General features: G+C 48.9%; 1 protein-coding gene across 1 annotated transcript in view; it reads right to left on the bottom strand.

Annotated features, from left to right (window-relative positions):
- Nucleotides 1-24,875, bottom strand: part of HYDIN (HYDIN axonemal central pair apparatus protein) — a 161,651-nt gene that overhangs the window by 131,922 nt on the left and 4,854 nt on the right. Inside the window, exons 5-9 of the mRNA XM_075765790.1 lie at nucleotides 24,618-24,740; nucleotides 19,221-19,476; nucleotides 5,976-6,107; nucleotides 4,709-4,834; nucleotides 3,015-3,134 (exon numbers count right to left, since the gene is read on the bottom strand). Of these exons, the coding sequence (XP_075621905.1) occupies nucleotides 3,015-3,134; nucleotides 4,709-4,834; nucleotides 5,976-6,095 (366 nt within the window). The 5' untranslated portion in view covers nucleotides 6,096-6,107; nucleotides 19,221-19,476; nucleotides 24,618-24,740. The remainder of the gene's footprint in view (nucleotides 1-3,014; nucleotides 3,135-4,708; nucleotides 4,835-5,975; nucleotides 6,108-19,220; nucleotides 19,477-24,617; nucleotides 24,741-24,875) is intronic.

Raw genomic sequence — 24,875 nt, 5'->3', positions numbered from 1 at the left:
AGGGGGGGAACAGGATGTGTTATACTGGGGGAAGGAAGAAATCCACTTCTAATACACTGGGTTTGAGTGGGGCAGTCAAGCTGCAGCACTACAGAGTCCTGTGGGCAGACCAGCAAGAGGAGGAGACCTTACTGGGAATAAAAGCAAACCTGAAGTGCTAAAGGAGGAACACAGGAAGACGAAGAGACAACCCCAGAAACAAGGAGACGGCTAAGGGAATTCAAAGGGGGCTGTAAAGAAGGGAGAAGCACGATGGTCTACAAGGAAAGGCTGATGCAGAAGATGAGAGCAGTCAACTTACCGAAATGACGAAAAGCCAGACGACCCCCCAGGCTGTGCCTATCAATTATGGGCTTCAAAGGCATTTTCTGCCTTGAGATACGTGACCAGCACTGACTCACAGTGTGGTTTCATTATTAAAAGCCAATCTCAGCTCTCCAGAGGCTCTTGCTGCCTGCTGATTGTAGCCAGGCAGCTGCCGGTGCAGGCAAGGCAGATTTCTGGGAATTCCTCCCCACACCCAGGAGTCCCTGCAGGCACCTCGCTGCAAGTTTCTGCCCTCTGGGATACCACAAGCAGAGAGACAGCAAACAGGCATTTTCTAACACACACACATCAACTCCTGAGCTCCAAATCTCAAAGTCTAAAACAGGTGATTTTGAGAAGCAGCTTCACTGGTAAACAACGAACACACAGGAGGCTCAGGAAAAATGGAGATTCATTCACCACCCACCCAAGCCTGATAACTCATGGCCAAGGCAGTCCTGAACTCTCTGAACACCCTTTGCTACCAGAAATACCCTGGGGCAGCGAGTTCCAGGAGCCAATTTCACACTGCAGACAAACATTTTGGTCACCAAGTCCCTTGGGAGATGAGCACAAGTGGCTAAGACCTTCAACAAAAGCCACCCAGAACATCTTTGAGGGTGGTGAGGAGCAGCCTGAAGACAGAAAAAGCAATTTTACATCACACAGGTAAGAGCAGTAAGTATGTACCAAAGCATTTCTGTATTGGAATGATTACAGAGCTTCTATTTAGAATCTAGTTTGCTGTTACCCGGATTTTTATGGAGCAGACAACCTCAGGCTACCGTGCAGAGTCTGGGAAACTGGTGAGAAAACTCTGAAACAGAGCACAACTTTGCTTTTCTCCAGGACATTACCAAAAGCCAACAAAATTAGAATATAACAACGTCTCTTAGGATTACCATCTCTATCTTTGTGTACTTAAATATGTCAAGGATTTTCCTTAGAGCTGATCTTACTTTTATAGGAGTGCTGTCCAATGGTTGCGGTCTTCAGCTTCAAAATTAATTCATTTCGGAAAAAATCAACAGTTCACACATTGCCGCCCCTCTACAGGGCATACAAATCCCAAGGTGCAGCTGTACAAGTTTATTATTTTTTACTGGGAATGGCAGAAATGTTGATGCAGATGTGCTTTTCCACTTGAGGAAGCATGAATAGAGCAAATTAACTGTTTGCCTGTTGGCTGGTACTTGGCAAAGAGAAACATTTTGAAGTACCACATGGATAATGGAGCAGCTGAAGCCAAAAGACTTGGTGGGAATGAAGCAGAGTCATAGGAAAAAAAGAAACTGAGGCACATTTTAATCAGGAAAGAGGATGCCTGCAGCAAAGAGTGCCCAGAAACAGTGTGGACCACACAAATGGTATCCCTTGGGCGTGGGCATCCACGCTGCATCTTTCCAATATTCCCAAGCTAAACTCCAGACTAGGAATGGCGCGGTACCCTCCAGGAATAACCGAGGGACCACACCTGCATCCTCCCTTGCCAAAGGGTCTTCTATTTTCAACCATGTCCCTGTCAAAACCTGTTATCTCAGAATATACTTTGACTTCTCTTGCTGTTCATCCACCTGCAAAAATGCCCCTACAGCCTTTTTTCTCCACTTCTTTGTTTCCCCCAACAGGTAGATTTGGGGAGGGGGTTAAATCACCCACTCATGTGCTCTTCCACACCTTCCCACCCTGCCCTCCTCTCACATGTACATCATTCGTCATTACAGAACAGTATCTTTAATTACACCTTTCTTTTTCTGACCTTTCTCTGCTTCCCATACGCTTACTGTTACATGTCAAGAGAAACCCTTGTGCGTACAATGTTCTCTCCCAGAACACTTTCTAACTCAGCTCCTTTCCTCCCTCCTGTCTTTTCCCACCAGCTTGCTCTTGGCACATGCCTCATTCGAGCAAATGTTTCCCCTGCTGAAATCCAAAAGGTCTCAATTTTCCTCTTTACAGCAGAACAAAATTGCTGACATTTTTCAACTTTTCCCTTCTCAGCTTTCTTGGGAAATCTCAAAGTGATCACTTTTTTTTTTCCCAAGTAAAGGTGGAGACCTTCAAGAGCACATTACTCTGGATGTGCTGTGGTTCTCCGAAGGGAAAGCAGAGAGCCACGTTGTCTTAGAAAAACCCAAGCAGAACCAAATTAAGTTTAGCAGGAGCCTTAAGTGGCACCTAAAGGCCTCCCACTGCTTCTGCTAAATCAGTCTCTTTCCACTGCTGTTTCAAAACACCTTTCCTGGAGTGCTAATGCCACTAATTATAACTTATTCCAGCATAAAGCAGAGAAGACTCAGCCCTGTGCTTTGACAGCAAGCTGCACGGAGCCGGCTGAGCAGGCTGCGAGAGGCAGAGACGCCCTGCCAGAAACCCAGAGTAACTGAGGAGCCACCAGGACGTGGTCCATCCTCGAGGTAAAGCATGAGAGCAGGTAAGAGCTGTACAGCCCTCAGCTTTCCCATCAATCCAGGGCTTTCAAGGGGGAGGATGCTGACTAGAAAAGCTCCTTTGGGTTAGATACCCCCAAAACGAGGGGGAGAATTCCCCAGCATGGGAACGTTTCCACCATCTCGCAAAATAAAGGTGGTGAGACATTTTATTCTGGACACGTTGCGCTGCAGCAGACAGCTTGCTATGCTGTACACCACACGAATTACACTGTTCTCTTCCAACACAGCGTTAAACCTCCGCGTCCCAGCACTCACCTTGTCGTTGTTCCTCAGAACCAGCGGCACTTCGTAGACCTCGCAGGGGACATAGCTCTGAAATATCACCTCTGATGGGAAAGGCTGAAACAAGCTCTGTTCCAGGTCAACTGCTGAGAACTGTGGACGCAAGACAGAGCAGAGAGAGGTTCAGCTGCTGGGAGAAAAATTCACAAGCGAGAATCCTACATTGGCCATGTTGAGCAGGCTCAAGCTAAGAAGCTCTTTTAGGTGTTTCTCCAGGTTCCCTTTTCCAAAATGCAAGGCGGCACATACCTCGAGCAGAGCCCTGCGCTAGCATGGTCACACAGCTCCAGAGCATGGGCTGAAAGAGCCACGAGCATTCACGGAGCAAACGAAACCCAACAATTTACATGAGACTCCACGGGAGACAATTTTGGGATGATCTTTACTCTGAGACAGAGAGACCGAGTCCCACACATCCCCAAATACCTTTTTTTGATATAGAGCCTAGAAACCAGTGAGGAGAGAACAGTACCACGGGAGGTAAGGCCAAAAAGAAGGTAACACAGTAGTTAGGAAAGAGACAAGTGAGGTGAATGCTGGATCGTGATAAGGTTCCGCTTTTTTCTCAGCATTACTCAGCATCTTGAGTAAGACTAGCCTTTTTATTTCTTTTTTCCATGAGCTTTAAATGGATTCTTTATTGTATTCTATTATTACCATTTTATTTAATACCACTGCAGAAGCACATCTGAAAATATACCTAAATAGCAAATGCTTTCAGAACAGAGGGATTACTTTGAGAAATTCCTCCCTGCTTTGTCTCCCCTCTTCCAGCCGCACCGTTCCCACTCGAAAGACACCGGCACGTCTCCTGCTTCTCCACAGAAGTCTCAGTCACGCTGAAGCTGGTAGCTGCAGCACACTGCCAGTTATTTGTTCACTCGTCCAACACGTTCCCAACCTCCCGCGCTGTCTAGGGCAATCCTTAACCAATTTGTTACAGGTCTCTTGCTAGCAATTTTCCGCTTAACAGCCTACCTCAGTAATCTGCCCATTTGGACTGTGTCATACTGAGCAGTCCTGTAAAAGCAGCAGCTTTAAACATACATCTAAGTAAACATTGATCCAGATAAAGCACATCCACCCCACTCTGCCCACGGCAAATCCCCTGTACATCTGGCAGGATCCTGCAGCCTCCAAACCTAACACCCTTTTTTTTTTTTAAGGGTCACACATCTTGTTCCAACCCAAAGCATTATTGCTAATGGGTTTTGTTACATCTGGAGTAATCACCATAGGGCCCACAGCCTCCAAAGGTCAATGCTGCTACCGTTGAGGGTCTCGTGACCCCGAGTGTCTGACACTGACTACAAAGCGAGAGAGGAGCTGGCTGTTTCAGAGGGAGGATGGCAAATGGCAAGCTCGTGCCCTTGCGTCCTGCCCCAGCCTTCTCCCGGCATCGTGCTTTAGCAACGGCAGCTAAACCCAAGAAAACCCAACTTCAGCAGAGGTTATTGGCTTAGCACTGACCAGGACTTCAGCATCTCACCAGGGAAAAATGTTTTACTTTTTCCCCCCCAGCAGAAAAAACTCCACCACCAGTCTGAAAGGACAACAGGACCTAGTTGCCGAGGTATTTAGATAAGCTGGAGGCGAGCCTGTCACAAGCACGCACCCTCTTCAAATGTCACATCAAACGGCAAGGAAAAGGGCAGGAAAAGGTCTACCTTGTGACAGGAGCTTTCACTCATGTCTAGAAGCTGGATAATCCGGGGCCGCCTCATCTCCCGAGTGTTGGCCAGCCTCTGCTCAGTGGTAAGAGACATCTCCTTCAGGAAGGCAGAGGGAGTCACCTGAAAGGCAAAACACCAGCAAGAGCTACAGAAACGCCTTTGTTCAGAAAGGCTTTTCTTGTTCGAGCACCACAGATAAATAATTTGTGATCACAGCCACTAGGATAGTCCTAGAAGTCCTGAAAGTTATCCGCTGAATTATTTAACATCAGTAAATTAATGATACAGAGCGGAATACACATGCTCTAAACCAAGTGGCTCTGTCCCATTAGCTTCTCCTTCACGATTTGATGTGACACATTTGAGGATTTTTGCTCTTCAGGCATTTGTTTCCTCTTTAGTTTTGCTGGATTGAACCAGTGACCTTTGAAGAGAGTGGGGAGGAGTTATCAGAAATCCCCTAACTCCATCCTCGCACAACGCTCGCAACCAACACGCATGTGGAGATGTCACTGCTGGATGAATCGGAGGAAAGCAGAGAAGCAGCGTTGTGCCAAGACTGAGGTGGAGAGGAATGGGTCCAAGTTTAGTTATCTCTTTAATTAGCACTTGTTTTCTCTCTGTTCTGGCCTCACAGCACCCTCCACAGAAGTATACAGAGACATCTCCTTGACAGAGCCTCAGCATGAGGTCATCTCCAGTCAAACGAGCTCCAGTCAGCAAAAAGGACATTTGTGGATGGGAAGGAGGAATTGCCCTGACTCCATGACTGTCTGCAGGGCTGGATCCGTGCTCCACACAGGACACGAGGTATAACTGGTTTGGAACCTGTTCTATCTGGGACCACCCGTGTGTCTCAAGTCTTCACGCAGAGTTTGAGCAGCTCACCACACGCCCAGCTGCCTGGAGGGCAGGTATGGCCAGAGCAGCACTGACAAGTATGCCTACGTGACAGAAGATATTGCTGCCCACACAAAGAGGATGGGAAGAAGCACCCTCATGCTTCAGCTATCCCAGTGCAACGCCCAGTAACTTCGTTTAACTTGGCTCCAGTGGCGCATCCAGGCAAGACTCTGGACTTCCAGCATGCAGTCCATCTCCCACTGCAGCATGACAGCCACCTCCAACAGAAGCATGGCAGCAAAGAGACAGGGAGGTGGCATCTACCTTCACAGTGCTGCTAGACAACAGGATGGGCAGGCAGAGGAGGGCGAGTTTCCAGCCTTACCACAGCTCCTACCCGGCCACAGCAGGTACTTACAGTTACACACTCCTCCGCCTCTCGGACTAGCTTCGGGTTATGAGGGGTTACCACTTTGCTCTGGAATCCATCAGCCATTTTGGAGGACCCCATGGACCGATGGATCTTGCCGGTGGCCATGTCTCAGCTCACCTGGAAGGAGCAACAATGGGACTTTGAAACTCCAGAATCCCGTTCACAGCAGACCCAAAGGATACAGCTGTGCCTCCAGGCATCCTCCCTAAACAGAACACAAGGCTTTCTCCTCCCTTTCTCACGATTAGACCTCATTTAGGTGGCAGAGTTAAGATCCATAGACGTAAAACCCCAGAACAGATATTCCTGAGCCAAAACAGCCTTTTGCTGTGGGTGCAGCCCCACGAGCCACACACCCCCCCAGGGCCTGCTGGCATTTCTCACCTTCCCCCTCTTCCATTACTTTTGGAACTCCATTTACTGGAATTATTAACCAAATCTCTCTTAGTATCCAAGCTTTATTACTCTTTAAAAGTTTTTTTTGGTGGGAACAGAAGGAAGGTAAATGTCACTTAGCTGCTCCATTTCACAAGAGCAGCTGACCTGATGTGACTTTGTGCCTGACCCTATTAAGTGCTCAGAGTATTATGAACAACCTTAAACCCAGGGATCGCTGCTCCCTCAAACATTAACAAAAAAATCAGACCCCTTTCCTACGTTGCCAACCAAATGTCCATCCTTTGTGCAAGGAGCCTTGTGATTTTTCTAACTAATGGAGCATAGAGTTCAATACTCTGATTAAGAACTATAGTTTCTCAAGGCTAATTTGGTTGTTTTAAGTTACAAAAATTACCCAGCAAATATGACTCCTTCCAGGCATGAAATTACCAAGTGCCCAAGAGCATTTCTCCATGGAGAATGAGGGCCCTAATTTTCATTTGTTAACACCCAGACTCAAGGCTCCCTACAGGCATTAGAGGCTGTAACAGCAGAAATAAAAGCATGAAACGATTAAAGGAATATGAGCAATTAGCTCAAATATAAACGCAACAGATGTGAAAGCAGGGACACTTCAGACTTTATCCTAACAGCAGCTCTTCTCCAGCACCCCTACCCTATAAGGAGCACGGGTTAACCGGTCCAGGTGCGTTGTTCTTCCAGTCACCAGCCTGCCAAGCACCTCTGTCCGCGTCACACAAAGCGGGCGTGCAAGAAAGGGCAAGAAGACACAGCCACCCCAGAAAGCAGGTCTCAAGCACCCACAAAAAAAATCAAAGATAAACATGCACAGCATTTATTAAGCACTACTTTGGACTAGAAATAATTTTACGCTCCCCTCCTGGCTAACTAGACCAAGGAACATATAGATTTGCACACTTATTTTCTGGGATGTGAAAGACCAGTGCTCTCAAACTCAGCTCTACTCTAAAATTTTTTGGATCCTAACATTGAATAAAATCACAGATCATACTCCTTCCTGCTTCCATCCATTCCACATCATTTTTTTTTGTGTGGACTTGCTATATACAGCAAGATATCATCTATACAAAGATGACCACTCCCTCCCTCTCAAGTTTGACCCTCATCCTGCCAGGCAGTAACTTCATCCCTTCACTCAAACAGCTACAGCGTTGTACATGTTTGTGGTGCTGGGCCTTTTACAGCGTTAGGAAACAACAAGGCTGCCGGTTCCTTTTGCAAGAAACAAGAGAGCACAGCACTGTCCTATACACACGAGAACGTGCTGCAGCAAGAGCTAGGATTTAAAGCTGGAAATAACTGCTTTTCAAGAGAAATCTAATGATGATGATACAACATTAATCTGAATTTCAATGTTTTATTATTGGGTCTTGAGAACAACTGGATTATTTGTTCCAATTTTCGACCTGTAATTTTGCTTCACTTGAAATTAATCCTGTTCAGCACATCTCCAGCCCATCACCCCTGTCTGGTGGGGGGAGAACCCTATCTTCCCTCCCTCAAACAGCCCTCTACCCATCCCAGAAACATAAGGATGGATTGCATTTCCCCCTCTGCTCCAGGTTCAGGGCACGGACCTCTCTGGCACCTCAGCTTTGGGTTCAGAGCACAAACACCCCGAGCCTGGGCAGGGGAACTGACTCTGCCAGGACACAACAGCTAGGACCACCCAGAAAAGAATTGAAAAAAAAATATGCCCATGGCTGGTATAGAAATGTCTCAGGAAACCCAGATGTATCAGAAGTGGGTGCCAAGTTGAAGATCACCAAGGACATCCAAGCTTCAGCCTCCTCCCCAAGACTCCCTCTACTCCAGTATCCACAGCGAAGCCAGAAATCTCTACCATCACTGCAAGCTGCACAGCAATTTTAGAATCCATTAAAAACCCTTCCGCCTCCCCGGACTTGCTCTTAGACCAGTTAAATCCTGCTGAGCATCACACAGCTGCTGCATCCCTGCTGTTGGCCCTCCTGCCAACAAAACTGCCTCCCTTCCTGCCCGGTGGCCAGACACTACCTTAGGACAGGTAATTCATGCTTCTCCAGGAGGATTCACTCTGGGTAGTGTCCAGTCTTGCTTCCTGAATCACCACGAGCTGTTTGGTGGCTGGGCACAGCCTGGAGGGACAGGAGTCGGCCAGGGAACCGTTGGTGTGACTGTGCTTCCACCAGCAGCAATAATGGTCACCAGGTTGGTGGCTTCCAAGAGCCCAGGGGAACCTGGAAGGCAACTGCCAGGACTTGGAAACTGGGCTGCCCAGCACCACCTCTCCTCAACCATTAGAGCCTTGCCAGGCAGAGCAGGAGGATTTTACCAGGGTCTCAAGGAAGGAGACAGCTCAGAGCCTGACAATAGCTAAAGTCTGGTTGTTTCTCTGCTGCTGAGCTCCTCCTGCTCCAACACAGGGAGATGCTGCACAGGCTCAGGGTGCTGTGCAGAGAAGCTTCTCAAAACAGCAGTTTCTCATCCTGTAAGTAGCATGATGGGAAAGGTCCGCTAACCCAGTAAAGAGCAGGGGGTTACCACCTTAACCAGTTCCACACCAAAAGAACAGATGCACGTTCAATTATTTGTGGCTTTGGGATTTCTTTGGCTCTAGGCTAGAGGGGAGACTATGCTTTCTGCCTTGAATTTTCCACTGTAATTGGTCGACTTGGTCTCTAGTCCAGTGGTTTACAATGCCACTAAAATGCCTCAATAAAGTTACAGCCTTGCAAATCACTGTAGCCCATCTATTTCTTAAACATCTCACTCTGCAGTGAATGATTGTGGCAGTATTAGAAAGTACGCCTTAGAGCAGCATTTGTTAATGTTCCATGAGCTTCAGATAAATTAATTTAGACACTGCAGACAAGCTAATAATTTCTTTGTTTAAGGGGTAAAGAAAAAAGTTTCCACGCTGACTTACAAAGCAAGAATTGAATTTCTATTTTGCTCGCCCAGGGAGGACCCCGATCACATCAATGCGAAAGAGAGCAGGTAAATCACCGTGTTGCCACAGCTCCGACAATACCTTTGGGGCTGTCCTCTGTTCTTGCACCTGGTGAATACCCATCTGATGAGCTTGTTCCAATTAACTGTGCACATATACACACACACCAGCCAAGGACACCCAACTTACAAGAGCATCTCAGCTGCCAGGGAGCTTCACGCAATTTCAGCGCAGCATATGCTACAAACAAAAGCTTCTCATGAGACACTCGGCCACAGGCAAAGCAAATCATCACATCTGCTTGGCAGGGAACAGGAAACCCTCTGTTTAAAAGCCAACATTTGTTATTTGGGGGTTTAGAATCCAGTCAGGGAGGATCTGAGCTCTGAAAATTAAGTGGCTCTCCAGCCAGCTAGCCTGTGGAAACGCGCTCCCAAACACCTCTCACATGGTGTCCAGCCACAAATCTGAGTGGAAACGGGAAAGCTCAGGCAAAGAAACCTCAGATGCGACACCCTTGTGCACTCATAGCACCAACTAGTGCTATAAGGAAAGGAAACTGGATGGTGGGTGACACTCCCCATCTCAGCAGGCACAACTTGGAGACAGACGCCAAGGTGAGACCCATCAAGTCTCATGTTTGGTCTGAGAGGCACTCACCGGGCCGCCACCTCGTGCTCCTTCCCAACAGCTCCAGCACCCTACAAGCAGTGTTAGAGCCTCACCTGCCCAGGAGAGAAGTGACTCGTGCCTGCTGCAGGCAAACAGCACACCCGGAGCCAGGTTTCATGCTCCAAGGACTTGCCGGAGAAGCCTCAGGTGGTCAGCAAGGGAAACTGCAGGCCACAAAGTATTTTCACAGCACTGCATTGTAAGAGCGACACGAAACCCATCCAAAGCTTGTCAGCACCTCAGCACCCCGATGCCAAACCTAATGCTGGTACCTCGATGTGCTCTCAGCCCCAACCACCCCGCTCCCACGCTTGGCCACGTTCCTGCTATTGAACTCACCATCTATTTTTTCCAGCTCTCCCAGAGCTCTCCCAGACTGACAGAGGGGGTCAAAGCCATTCCTTAGGCCTGCTTGTCAGCCCAGACAAGGTCACTTCCACATCTCCTAGCACTGCTGCACAGAGAAATCAAGTGAGAAAAAGCCTGGATGCTTGAGAGCTACGGAGAAGTCTCAGCTGGGGGGCTCTGCTCTTGGATTACAAAGTCTTTTAGCTAATGACTAAATATGCAATGCATATTTCCTCTCCAGGGGCGGGGGGAAATAGTATCGGTGACCAGGATCTTCAAAACTGAAGGAAAAGATTTATTTCATGATGTGGGCTCACAGCTACTACAGATTCCTTGCTTCAGGCTAGGCAGAAAAAAAGGGTCTGCACAGGATCGCTCTGCTCCCAGGTGAGTATTTTTGGTTATGAGCTACATTAGGGGTAAAGAGAAGCACCTTCACCTCTTTAGGGCAGCAACATTAATCTCTGAACACTACCCGGCTCGTGATACAGGCTGAGGCTGTACGGCCAAAGTATCAGTAGGCACAAGACAGGGCTTCATGCAAGCTCAGTGGTGCCAGGACCTGGAAAATTCAGAAGGCTCAACAGCACAGAGAGGCCCTTCAGCGCCTGTGAGCTCAGCAAAAGCTGTACTGAGGAAAAAGTTGATGTGAGTACTTCGATATGGCCCTAAAGCATCCAAATCCCTTTGTGCCCATGTCCAACAGCTTCCCTCTAAACCAAAACTGAACGGCTCTCTGATGATGCTGTGCTGAAAGAGACAGGAAATTAAGAATAAACAGCAAATTTCTTAATGGGCATTAAGGAAAAAGGAGTTTCGTGTAAAGGCACAGCTTCACATCCACACAGGTCCTGTGCTGTCACTATGCCACATGGCAGTGCTCTTATTTCAAGGGACCCCACATGTCACCTGTGCCGAAGCAGCAGCACCAACCTCGGAGCTGGTCTGATACCAACTGATCACCCTCCAAACTTAAAGGCTGGGGATATACCAGCACACTCTGCACTACAATACACTATACCCAGCTTTTCTTGTAGGAGCACACACGAGTGGCTGAATTTTGCTTCAGTATACACAATAAATCCTCCTCTCCCTTCCACCATCTCTCTCTGGAGTAACTGGTTAATTTGCCTTTCTATTACACTTGGCTGGAAGAGCGAGAGAGGAGATCTGCTAAACGTGAGAATCAGGATGCTATTGAACAATTTTGTTCAGCTAAATCATCTTGCCCTGTTCAGGTTTAAGTAGCAAGATCACATTTCTTGCTTAGAAATCACCTGCTTAGCTATAATTACCATATAAACAGCATCTCAAGGAAGCCAGGAAAGGAGAAGAAGAATTTCCAGGACTACTCTCTTGCCCTGCCAGCCCACTGCTAAGTGGCTCAGTGCTTTCTAAATCAAGTCTTGCTCCCCAGGAAGCCTCACCTGTCACCTTTATATTCCAGTCCCTCTGTACTATATCACTTCGGTACTGTCATCCTGCAATTTATTACAAAAGCTCTATCATAGCTGAGATAATTAATAGGAGCCTAGTGTTATACCTTTCTGTTATTTCTTTTAATAAACTTCAATTCTCAGCTGACAGTGAGGTGGACCAAGCTCCCTTCCAAGGGTCTGCTGGAGCTCCACACGCTATAATTTACAACTGCGGCTCCTGCCTTAAGTATTTAGTCGTATTTTCCCTTTCCCAGCTGCCTCTCCCAGCATCTGATCTCTGCTAGCCTGGCTTTGCAACTTGCATCAACTCTCCCTTTTTTATTTACTCTTTTTCCGGCATCCGGACCATGTTTCATTTTGGTTTGAAATGCATCAGAGCTTCTATGCAGCCAGCAACTTTGGGGCAGAAGAACAGAAAACAAGGAACTATTAATGGATCCCCAGGTCAGGGGCGAGCGGCCACACACACGGTCAGAGCTGGCTCTGCCATGGTGAATCCAGAGGAGCAGGTTAGCAAAGCAGCGCCATTCTTCAGTAGCTACTGTCAAGATCTGATCCCAAGTTCATGGAAATTCTAGGAAGATATAGGCTATCAGATTGTTTCCACGTGTGATTTCCAGAGCAAATGCTTAGACTTCAACAAAGGACAGCCAAGGTGAAACAAACACCTCTGCATTCCCCAGCTGGAACGTGGGGCACTGCCAGCATCCCTAAAAACCATCCTCTCTCCCTTTCTGAGCCATCTCTCGGCTTCTGCAGCATCAATCCGCGGTGCACAGCACAGGCTGCGTGATGTTCACATCCCAACCGCTGCCGTCACCAGCCGGGACCCTGAGAGGTCCGGCATCAGCCAAGCTGTCTGAAACGCTCCTGTGAACCCCAAATCCCAGCCAAACTGTTTTAATCTCAATCTTCAAAACCTTCTCAGCAAAATAGTTACATGTATTCATGCCCAGTTCTCACAAAGGAGTTTCAATCTCTGGAAGAACATAAACATCAATCGAATTTAAAGATGCCAAACTGGAGACAGGCAAACAACTAAAAGCGGAGGCAGGAATAACCACCCCCCCCACCTCACCTTGGCAGGCTCCAGTCTCATACCCAATTATCCAGCACACACACATTGCTGGCTGCCAGAATAGTAAATATTCTGTATCTACTGGATTACTACTGTAATACTGCAGCACTGGCTGTAACCCCGAGGCGTTACAGAGCTGACTGACTTCAAGTTATTTCCCATCCTTCAGTCAAGGGGCAAGGCTGGACAACACGTTACGAGCCATCTGCACCCCCCTGAAGCAGTCTAGCCCTTGCATTTTCCCTAGATGTATACAGGAATCGCTTCTCAGAAAATCACCTGTTGATTTAAAATGCAAGGAAAGGATAGTTGGGATGAGTTAGCTTTGCAGTCACTTCTAGCTAGGCCATCTGTTGCATTTTTCCATCATAAACCTTCACAGCATCTTACAGACAGAGCAAGAATAATCTAAGCCCTCATTTACACATTGCAACACAAAGATTTAAGACCAAACCATCCAAAAGACGAGGAGAGCAAGACCAGCAGCGGTGCAGCAGGCAGCCTCCATCCCCTCCGCATTTAACCCACAGCCTGGATGCGGTCACATCTGCATCCCGTGGGAGGAAAGAACGAACGAACTTCGGGAAGTTTGCTCCTACTTCCAGCTCCAGGGGTGGAAGAAAGGACTCCAGCTCCCAGTACCCGACACAAAGTGCTGCAGCCTCCCGGTGCCTCTCCCCCAGGGCGAGAGCCCCCACTTTGCTCCACAGGCTGCCTCCCCCCAAAAAAGCAGCTTCCTTGCAGGGAAACAGATCCCACAGGAGGGTGAGCACAGCCTCCTGCCAGATGTTGGGGTTGCCCTGCCATACACACCCCCCCCGCCTCTCTCCTCCTCATCGGGCACACTGTGTGGGGCAGGGGGTGTCACCCCGAGCTCCCGGGTGTCTGCTCAGCCCCGCTCCTGAGCCCTCCCTCCCGGGGCCGAGCAGTCTGGGCACTGAAAGCCACCCTCCGTATTTCAGCTGGGGAGGGGACGCAGCCACCATCACCCCAGCACGGGGTGGTCACCAGTATCCCCCACCTTTCCTACTCCCAGGGGGACGTGGGGACACACTCACACACCGGATCCTCGCCTCCAGCCAGGCTGTTGCCTTCCTTCCTGAAGCAACGGGGCCTCTGGCCAGCCCTAACACCGCCATGGCAACAGCGGAACACAGACGCTGGCGGCGGCACTTCGGAACACGATGACGGACACGGAGGCAGAGGGGACAGGGATGCTCAGCGCCCAGCCAGTCCCCACAGAGGAGCGGTGGCTGCCTGGGGTCCCCCTGCTCCAGCACAGGGTCTGCCGGCTCAGTGGAGGGGAGACCCAGAAAGCATCAGGAGAGCCCAGACCTGCCAAACTGCTTCAAAAGCCCGCACAGCTTCAGCAGGGAGCTCCTACCCACCTACTCCTGCCCCAGGACCACAGAAACCAGGGACATGGGACACGGGAGACGCCTGGCTAGCGGTGCCTTGTCTCAAAGCAGTAGCAGCAGCTCAGGGAAAGCACACAATGACCACAGCAAGCATGCAGTGAAATCGCTTCTAACAGCCTCCCAGCTTCAGCACAGCCACATCCCCATGTGTTATCCTGAAACAGAGAAACACACGGCAGAACTCAAAGTGTTTCTCCCAGGTCTAAGCTAGCATGCAGGAGTAGATCAAAGAGCCACAAACCACCTGGAAACACCCAGTATGTCATTATATCCTAAAAATTAAGTCACAGCCCACAGAGGTGTCAGCACTGCCCTCAAAAGGGACTTTCTGCTCTTCTCTCCTGCTCACTTTGTGATAACTTGGACCCCAGCTGAACCAGCTCACCTGCTTTACTGGCATCCCACGCCTCCCAGCCTGTCCACAGCAGGGCTCGGAGCACAGGCTGGCACCAACATACAAACCAGCAAGTCACCCAAGTGCCTCTGCCCTGTGCTCTTGCGCAGGCTCTGACACAGGTCAGTGCTTGCTGAGTTCTCCTCAAATCCTTCACTTTCATTTTCAAGGCCTGAGATGCTTCCGCAACTAGGAAAACAGAACTGGCTGTTGCCAGAGTGGAAAATTTAAATTGCATAAGATGGCAAATAAGAGCACTTCCAAATCTGATATCTGGAGATTAAATCTTGCTTCATAGCGAGCATCACCAGTGTTTCATTAAGAATCAGTCCAGGACACCTCAAACTCCAAGCCTTGGGAAAATGCCATGGCACTGCAAAGTGTGAGATAATTACCTAAAAGAACATGTCATCTATTCATCTTCCTGCACTGCCTCTCAAACAAAAAGGCTCCCGCCTGAAGACCTGAGAAGGCGCACAGCCCTTGGTGCACTTCACCCGGGAGCGCACGCATCGTGTTCCTGGGTATCAGCAAGCCTTTGGGCAAGGCACATCACAGAACACCCGATACTCACCATACAGTCTCTTCCAAGGACTGAGCAACAAAATACAAATGGATGCATTAAAAAGTCACCCTGGTATGCGACACATCACCCGCCGGTGCCTTCAGCACAACTTGGGCTCCTCCTCCTCCCACCATACTTCAACCTTGGAGTTACATGCTATGGGCAGATTAATTTTTCCTTTATGTTCCCGACTGAGACGAGCCAGTCATTAGCCAACAGAGGGAAAGGCAGGGCTCCGGGGTCAGGTGAGCAGGGGAAGATGTTCTTCCTGGCCACTGCTTTCCTTCCATTAGCCTCAGATCAGCAGGCAAAGGTCAGCTTCTTCAGCCCCATTTTACCAGGTGGACATTGTGATATGGATACCATAGCCGGGCTATTTCAATGGATTTTCTCCTATAGATGAAGACCCATCAAGATCTTACAGATGTTGCCCAAGTTTAGGCAGTCGGGTTTTTTTCCTAGACGAGTTCAACCCAAAGTAAATCAGAGCTCACAGTACAAGAGAAGCCTGGGACAGGGGAGCTCAAACATGCTGGACAGGGAGAAACATAGCCAAATTTTTTTATATATATTTTTTTTAAGCACCTTGACTCCAAACCCTTTTTCTCCGTGGCTCCTCTCCCCACTTCCCATACATAACTCCAGGCAAATCTCCATCTGCTGTTGCCAGACCCTGGGCTTATCCAAGCCCATCAACTGGACGGCAACTACACCAGCATGCACAGCAACACGGTTTATCACTGTAGAAATTCCAAATTACAGCATTTAGGAGGTCACCACTTGGTAAGAGCACACCACAACAGTCTGCGGGAGCTGATTTCAGCCACCCAGGCTAGAGAATCACAGCACCCAGAGGGTCCCAGCCCCATTCCTGGCTCAAACAGGCTCTTCAGCCTCCCTGCAGAGCCTGTCGCTAGAGGGAGAGCCCAGGTAACCCTTGCAAAAACCTGCTCCCAGCCTGAGGGAGGGAAACTCCCTTTGCCGGGGCCTTAAACACCCAGCCAAAATCCTGGCAGGCAGCAGGGGATAGCTGACGCAGCCCCATGAGAGGGGAGCTGCGGAGACCCTGGCCATCAAGCAGAAGGGGACTGGTGCTCTCTGCAAAAAGCAGCTTTATCTGATTCTCCGCTTTTGCACACAAAGCCCTTGGGGGGGTTCTGATGTTTTGCAAGACACATGCATTCTGCCAAAGCAGTCTAATTTCTGATGGCAGAGCTGGTGAACGCCGCAGATGATTACTTTTTCTAGTCAACAGGGACTTTGAGGATAGGAATACACTGCATTCCCAGAGAGCACAGTGGGGAGATGTCACTGCAGGTCTATGCTACCAGCCAGACTGCTGGCAGCTGAGCAGGGGGGGCCACAGCCAGCTTGTCCTGTAGCTCCTTCACCATAAGCATGGCTCTTGATGGCTACAGACAGCAGGCAACCCTGCCAAGCTGCCATTTTTGACCAGCAACAGACCTGGAATTCAAATCAATATGGGCATACATATTTTGGAAGCCTACACACATCGTTCAGGTCGCCTTGCAGGATGTAGAAGACGGCAGCCACCACTTCCTGACCCAGTCCTGGGACTTCGCCATGCCTGGAGATGGAAGAGTCATAAGACAGGCCATCCCCTCTCTGAGCTTGCTGCCCAGATATGCAGGGAAGTGGAGGGAAGAGCAAGTCTCTTCCAGGCTCCTTCCTCAGGACAGAGCTTACCAGTTAGCTCAAAGGCAGCTTGTAAGCTAGCCAAAAATGAAGCATCAGCCATCTCCCTCGGGGAGACCCACACTTTCAAGAAGAGAGAGCCCAGAAGCTGAAATTCACAGCACCACAGATGTTCAGGACTGCCCCCTCTCTGTTCCCGGGGCTGTCCATACCCATCTCTGCTCCCACAGGGACCAACGAGCCCCTCTCCTCCCTTGCCATCACCCTCTCTGCCCCATGAGCTCACCTCTGTTTTCCTTCACAATATCCAGCTGTCACTATTAAGTTCAGCCTGGAGCCATCATTCCTGATTCCCGCTCGGATGGCTGCCTGCGTTTCTGACTCAAAGGAGGACACATCTCAAGCAGCACAGACTGCAGCTAGACCCGAGGAAGCTGCGAGGGGATCATGCATGCACACAACCCAGTACAGACGCCAGCCAGCCACCTCAGCACTTCAGACAAGCCACCCTTCTCCATCCTAGCAAGGTCTGACCAAGCCAGGCTGCTGGCCCTGCTCTTGTCAGAGGCACAGATAACTTAGTCCATGCAGGGAGCTGCTCTACAGGGCTGAAAATCCTTCCCCCCCCATCCCCTGGGAAATGCTGTTTACACAGCTCTTCTGCAGAAACACAGGAGCGTACAGCCAAGGGCAACAGGCAGGCATCTTGCATTATTAACCTCTCCTGCGCTGCAGTGCTAGAAGGACACTGAGTACGGTCAGCCCGTGTCCCCAGAAGCCCTGCTGCAAGCCCCGAGATGAGACCTGACGGCACAGGCACCATCTAGCTTCTGGACACCGAGCCAGAGCCCCAGGGGGGTTTGAACCAGGCACGTCAGAAACACATCTTTGCCATCATCATTGCTGCGCTCACCAGATCAAACTCACAGAATAACTGGACACGTTTGGTGTCTTGCAGAGGATGCAGAGCCACAGCAAAGGCAAAGACAAGGGCCGCGATGAGGATCCGGGAAGAGGAGGGAAGTGCTGGCACAGGCAGCATACACAATCAGATGGGAGCATCCACCACCCCCACCATAAGCCAGGAAGGAAGAACTCCAGCACCCAGTTAAAGAAAGGACTGACTCAAACCATTTTAGATGCTATTGAAACATTTCCTACCAAATAACTGCAGTGAGATCACCTACCCAACTGCAACTTCATGAAGTCCCAAACGTGCAGCCCATAATCTTCTTTAATCCAAGCAGCATTCATACTTGTTTTCTTCTGAGAAAGAAGGAAAATAAAGTTGGCTCCATTTAGCCATGTTTCCCCTGCCTTCCTCTACACCATGCAATCCCACATTGCAGAGAACATTGATTATTTTTTTTTGGTAGCACAGCCCTGGGTTTGCTTTCTGCCTTTTTATTCCAATGTTGGGAATCTGTTTTGTTTCCTTTTTTTTTTTCTTATTTTACATCTCACTTCCAAACCCTGAACTGCTTTCTCTACTCCTTTTCTAAATCAAGACAATATTTCAAATGCCTACATTTTGGACACCCTGACATTAGCTGTGCATGAAATCCAAAAAGACTAAGTTGATTCCCGCCCCTACTGCTTTTTAAAACAAAACAAAGCCCTTGACCCCGACACATGCAATGCTCCTAGGTTTTCTTTTTCCTTAATACTATGAGAGCATTTAATTCAGCCAGCTGTCTTTGTGTAAATGCAGAAGAAAATTTACAAGCCACAAGAAGTTAATCACAGTTTGAGGGGAATCTCTGACATGGAGGTTATCTCCTGGTGATTGCCACGAGACTATGCCACAGGAAGAAGGGTAGATTTTGGGTGGAGGTTCAGGCCCGACTCGGCAGGGTACTGCCACACCATCGCAGCCTAAACAAGAAAGCGGACAACCTTCAAGGGCACTGATCACCTACGCAGTTACAGGATGGTTTGATAGCTGTTCCTGGGGCTGACACGACCTTAATCCTTAGTCTTGGCCTCAATGTTTCCTCTGGCAGCTAAAAACCATCTAAGCCGCCATGATATTGAGGACAGAAACATGCTACAGTACCACCACGCTGTAGGACCAAGGCTTAGTGGTCCTTCACAGTCACAGAGGCAGAGCAGGGGTCAGCGTCTCCTCTCACACCCAGCTCTTCTTCCCAGCTGGCAGGGTCCTTCCAGGGCATTCTCCATCCCACCCAGTGCCACAGGGCACCACAGGCTGGGGAGTACCAGGTCCTCCTCCCCTCCACCCAAGGAACAGGACCTCCTTCAGAGTCTAAACACATAGAAGCACTGCTATTTAAAACCCTGGCAATACCTGAGCATCCATGGCAAGATCAGCTCCAAGGACACAAGCAGTCTTTCCCCTCAACTTCTCCAGATCAAGAAAAACCCATCCTCATGTGCTTAACCTGGTCCATAAACAGCTTGCTCAGCATTTGCAGCTCCTGGCAGCTCCATCTGCAGTAGGACTGGTCTCCTTGGCTCCTGGCTTCACAGCAAGTCGGTTGTACTAGAGCTGCTGGGACTGTGCGTATCTCCTGCAGGGCACTTCCAAACACCAACATCTGGTTCTGTGATTTGAAACAAAGGAGAGAAGATTAGAAAACACAACAGTTGTAAGTGGGACACAGGGAAGGGAAAAACCCAGCCCATGACACGTGTGTCAACTTGAGCCCATAAGGAGCACCTGGCACAATCACAGCAGCTACAAAGCACCATAGTGTGTTCAGAAGCAGTGCTGTAAAATAAGTAGTTTGATTTATTTATCGCTTGTGAAGCACTGAAGGGACGAGCTGGTCTCCTTGCCCCCACCAGGGCAGCTGGTGCAGCTCCCTGGGGCAGTCTGCAGGCACCAGCTCTGCTGTGCAAGGGAGTCACAAACTGAAGCAGGCGCCAAGGAAAAAAAAACCAAAGCTGAATGGGGCTTTATCTGCTCTGGGCAGCTGCCAATTCAACCATACAAGAGCCACAACTGCTAAGTTTGAACTCAAGCAAAATCCCAAAGCAATTGCTGGTTTGCTTATGAAGGGACTGCTGGATTGCCTTTTGCCCTAGTCAAATATTCGACTGCATTTAAATCCAAAGATCCTTTGCCAAAAAGACTGGGAGTTTTGTTAAAGAACAGCCACGGAGAGGCTGTCCTGGGACCTAATGCATCCCTAAAAAGAGCCTCTGCTCTCTGCTGCATTGGTACTGCCAGACTCTACAGCTCTTACATGAGCCAGGGCTCCACGCTGACTCCCAGCACATCACATTTTGGTAGTGGGAGCAGAGAAGCAGATTTTCATTTTCCACATAGAGATTGTCCAAGCTGAATCGTTAAATGAGCTCCTCAGGTTCTTCCTTTGCACCTCTTCCCACCTTTCACACATCCCAAGAACTACCACAAATCAGAGCCAGCAACAAAACCAGTCCCAAACATCTCTTGCAGATTATCCTTGAGAAACCCTCTTGCCCATGAAAGACCAGCTTTGTAATAAACACGTGGCTTCAAAAACAGAGGAGGAAAGCCCCCTCAAAACACAAAGCAAGAGTGGAGCCACTCATGAAATTAAAGAGCAGTTGATCTGAAAAAATGATAGGTCTGTGCAGGGAGCACCAAAGGCTGAAAGAATGAACCTGTTAAGTCACTGATATCATTTAAAACAGTTGGGATTTTACAAGACAAGACACATTAAAAAAAACAAAAATGAGTACAAAAAATTAAAAGATAAGCACCCCTGTGGGTCCAGGACCAGCCAGGTTTGCATCTCTGACCATCAGCACGAGCATCTCTGAGTTGCAAGGCTCAGAGCTGCAGGACAGATCCTGATCCAGAGCTGTCAGCCTTGCTGCAGAGGTTTGGTTCCCATTACCAGGTCTGTTACAGGAGCAGCTCAAGAGGGTGCAGGTTGGATCTGAGCAGCTTCTCTCTGCCAAAGATGAAAGCAAGGACCCGAGTACCACATTTGTGACTTCCTCTCACATTGAAAAGTCTTCCCAGTGCACTCAGGCACCTGATCTCATTAAAAGGGAAGAGAGGGAACAGATGGAAACATAAAAAGAAGCTGTCAGCTGCCATCCACTGACCCCATCCTGACTCCATCCCTCTCCCCACTGCGGCAGGAACACAACTGGCTGCTCTTGGAAGGACAACAAGGCCAGCAGGATTTCAGGTGGGCAATAAACAGCAGGAGCACATGAAATATTGGTAAATAAGAGTTTCTTTTGTCAGGAAGAAATTCATCTGCAATCAGGAAAAGACAACACAAGGACCATGCATGGCTAGGAACCCTCCTGTCCCTGCAAACCAAGAAGTGTTGCGCAGGCTGAGACAGCCACGACGTCTGAAGCCTTTCCAGCACGCCTCTGTCTCCAGGTACCAGCAAACCCAGGAGCAAAGTCCCAGTACACGAGCCAGGATCCCCAGCAGGACCTGCAGGCATCTTACACTCCTATCTCACAGTTCAGGTATTCAAGCATTCTAGGAAGCCTCAACAGACCCAGGTGACGTCCTACAACTAAGAGCACAAGAGGAAGTACATCTATCCACCATCCTTCCAAGGTGTTTGCTTCATTCCTGTCCCCAGAGCATTGCCCCGGGCTCCAGAGACAGCCCTGCAACTTTCCCTTCCAAAAGGAAAAACCAGGCCACAGAGGAAACATTCCCCATTTCCTCAATCAACCTAATATCTTTTCCTCTTTCCTACAGACAGAAAAAAAAATCCCTCCCATGCCAGAGGCAGCACATAAGATGGACCAACAATGACATGAAGGTCACAAATTTGCACTCCTCTAATTACAGCTCTGCCAGGGACCAGGCAAGGTGTTTGATCTCACAGGCACTCAACTTTCCTACCTCTGAGACCAGTCCAGCAATACTCATTTGGGTAAAGGCAAAGTCACAAGGGGTAGCAAACTACTCACGTTCACCACAGTGCTGTCAATACTACAGAGAGGCTCACCTAGCCTCTCCCTGTAATTAGCCTCTAATGTCTGGGCAGCCCAGTGTTTTTAGCAAGATATAGAATAAGCTTTCTTAGTAGAAAATGGTATCTTTTACCAGACTAACTTGATGGGAACAAAAAGCATTACTGACAAACCTTATCCATATCCTCACAGCATGCTGGCTAGATCAACATTTCTTTAAGTTATGCGCCTGAAGCAGTCCTAAAAGGCAGGGGGGAAAATAGACATCACAGCTTTGTAGATAGAACTGCGATGCAGATGATACTGCATGGGAAAATTAAGGTATAAATTCATCATGCATCAATCAGCTGTTCTCTGACAATTACCTCCAAGCAGGATCTCGTCCCATAGAAGACACAAGGTGTGATACCCCCCGCTGGCTGTGGGGTTAGACACCCAGCAACATCTGCAGTCAGGTACAGCTGCCTGCCTCCTGCTTGGTCACCCACCTAAAAACTTCAAAGGAAATGGAAGGGAACTGAGCATCCAGCTGGTGCCTTCAGCATCCTCCATCACTAAAGAAAAACAAAACAGGGCAAGTAAAATTATGCCCAGGCACCATGACCTTCTAGAAGCATCCATCAGCTGAACTTCTGACTGAGAAACAAGTATCCACAGTTTCTCTTTAGCACAGCCTCAAGGCAGAATCCTTCTCTTAATCCTCCCCCACTGCTGCTCTCACCTTTTTAATTAGGATGTGGATGCTGATTTCTCCCAGTCAGGATCACCACAACTTGCTGGGCCGAGTGCAGCAAGATGGCTTCGGTTTAATCTTCCTACAACAGAGGTTTCCAAACCTGCTTGGAAACTAGGTTGTTTTTTTCCTAGCTGGTCTCACCAGCACCAAGAACTCTTTTTACAAGTGATACCTCATTAAAGATACATCTGGGATTAACCAAGCTAGCTACATCAAACCTTCACAAGGAATCGCTGGGCTGCAAGGGGAGCTGGTGAATCTCCTTGTGGAGCAGATCTGGGCAATTAGCCCTGCAGTGAGACTGGTCAGGAAGCCAGCTTGTGAATAACACTTCTCCATGAGCAAAAGCAGTGACAGGTTTGCAGGCTGACTCTGGAAAGCTCCAGCTGCTAACTGAGCACAGCTCCCTCCTCCGCTGATTTGCAAGCCCTCCCTCTCCAGGCACAGGCAGCAGATCTGATAGCAAACCTCCCTTCAGACAGGACATTTGAGTTTATAACAGCAGCTTCAGTCCCTGGGCTTAACTCCGCTCCTCTCCACGGCTCCGAAAGCTTTTCTGCCTCGTTGGACGCACTGGTCCTCCCCTGCCCTGCACTCAAGAGGGGACCCTGGGGATGTCAGACCAGCCCCTCCGTGCTTTCAAGCTTGCTGGGCTGTATCTGTGTGCAATCCACAGTCCCTTGCACATAAGGGCTGCCCTTTTTTTTAGTCTCGCTAGCAAAGTGAGCTGAAAAGCAGTCAGGGAGGAGCATCCATTTGGGAGAGCAGGATTTCTCCTTCCCAGCAAGCAGCATTTGCAGGGCAGCAAACTGGCTGACATTTGCAGAGAGCTCCGAAGGCACATAACCCACTAGAAATGCCCATCATCAGCCCTGCTATTCTCAGCCCACAAAGCTTGTTTGTCTCCCACAAAAGCTACGAGAGCACACAAGTCTTGCACACATCCTGTCTCCCTGGGAACTAATCCTATGCTTGTCCTCCTTAACTGTTCATTTGAGCTCACAGCAAAATTTCAGGGCCTAGAAACACCTGGCATGAAATGAAAACAAAGGTCAGATATCAAGTACAACCTCTCCTGAGGATGTATGCCCACAAGAAACCCTTTCTCATTACAGTCATAATCCAGGTAAGCCTGAAACAGCTGCTCTTGAAGAGAGAAGCAATACAAGGAACTCCCCAGCACATCCCTCCCAAAGCCCTCCTCGGTCCCCTGGCAGAGCAGGGGTTGCTGCCAGCAAGGACTCCCTGCCTTCCCCAAATTCTCCCCTCAACATTCCTGCTTGCCCCAAGTCTATGTACAGGTCCATCTGGCAACCTGACAGCAACAGCAGTTGTCTTTCCAGTAAAATAAATTCATTCAGGAGAGAAAAGGCAGCTCACATCTGCTCCCCGGCAGAGTTTGCAGCAGAGAGGAATATTGCTACATTTCTGCATGTTTTACAATGCTTTTTCTCTCTTCCTTTCGCTCCTCAAAGCAGACTGCATGGGTCATCAGCAGGATCAGGCACAGAACCACGGAAAAATTTAAGTGGAAGGGACTTTTGGATGCCTCTGGTCCAACCCCTCCCCTCCACAAAACAGACAATTTCAAAGTTAAATCAGATTGTGCAGGGATGCGTCCAGCAGCGTTAAATATCTCCCAGGATGGAGATTCCCCACCTCTCTGGGTCACATAAGCCTTTACCTGCCTTTAAAGTTACCAGACACACACATTTGTCCAACTACAGCACAGCCTTGAAGAGATTGTGTGTTGCGATCCTGCAGCCCTTGCTCTGGAAGTTAACCTCGGCACACGCCTTCAAAGTCCTTGGCTCCTTGAAAGTCTCCACTGTTTAGGATGGGTTTTGTTTTTAAGCAGCCATCTGTTGAACTATTGTCTGAGACCAAAATGCCAGCTGCTTCACACCAAAAAGAAAAGCCAGCATACAGCAGAAAGGCATTAAGGTTATCTGCCTTGCACAGACAAGTGCCCGAAGATGTGCAACAGACTGATAATCCCACAGATATAAAAGCAAACTTTTTTAGCAGCCTTTATCTTTGGTCCTGCAAGTGCAGTAAGATACCTACCTCTTCTTCACAGTCTCTTGCAATCCAACAGCACCAAGGCGGCCAGTCATCGAGGCCATGCCATAAACACCAGCATGTTCCTCTGCCAGGGAACGGGGGGCAGAGAAGCCCCTGGTTACAGACCTGTCAGAGAAGATGAGCTCTTTCATCATTAAGATGAAAGAACCACCAAGGCTCTCAAAATTAAGCACAACATACAGTTGGTAAAAGAATAGTAAGTACTACCAGCTTAAGGAACTGCTAGACCTTTAACTAGCA

This window comes from Balearica regulorum, chromosome 13, assembly GCF_011004875.1.
Source record: "Balearica regulorum gibbericeps isolate bBalReg1 chromosome 13, bBalReg1.pri, whole genome shotgun sequence".
Classification (NCBI taxonomy): domain Eukaryota; kingdom Metazoa; phylum Chordata; class Aves; order Gruiformes; family Gruidae; genus Balearica; species Balearica regulorum.
Note: the sequence above shows the minus strand (reverse complement) of the source record. Positions and strands in the feature narration are given on the sequence as shown.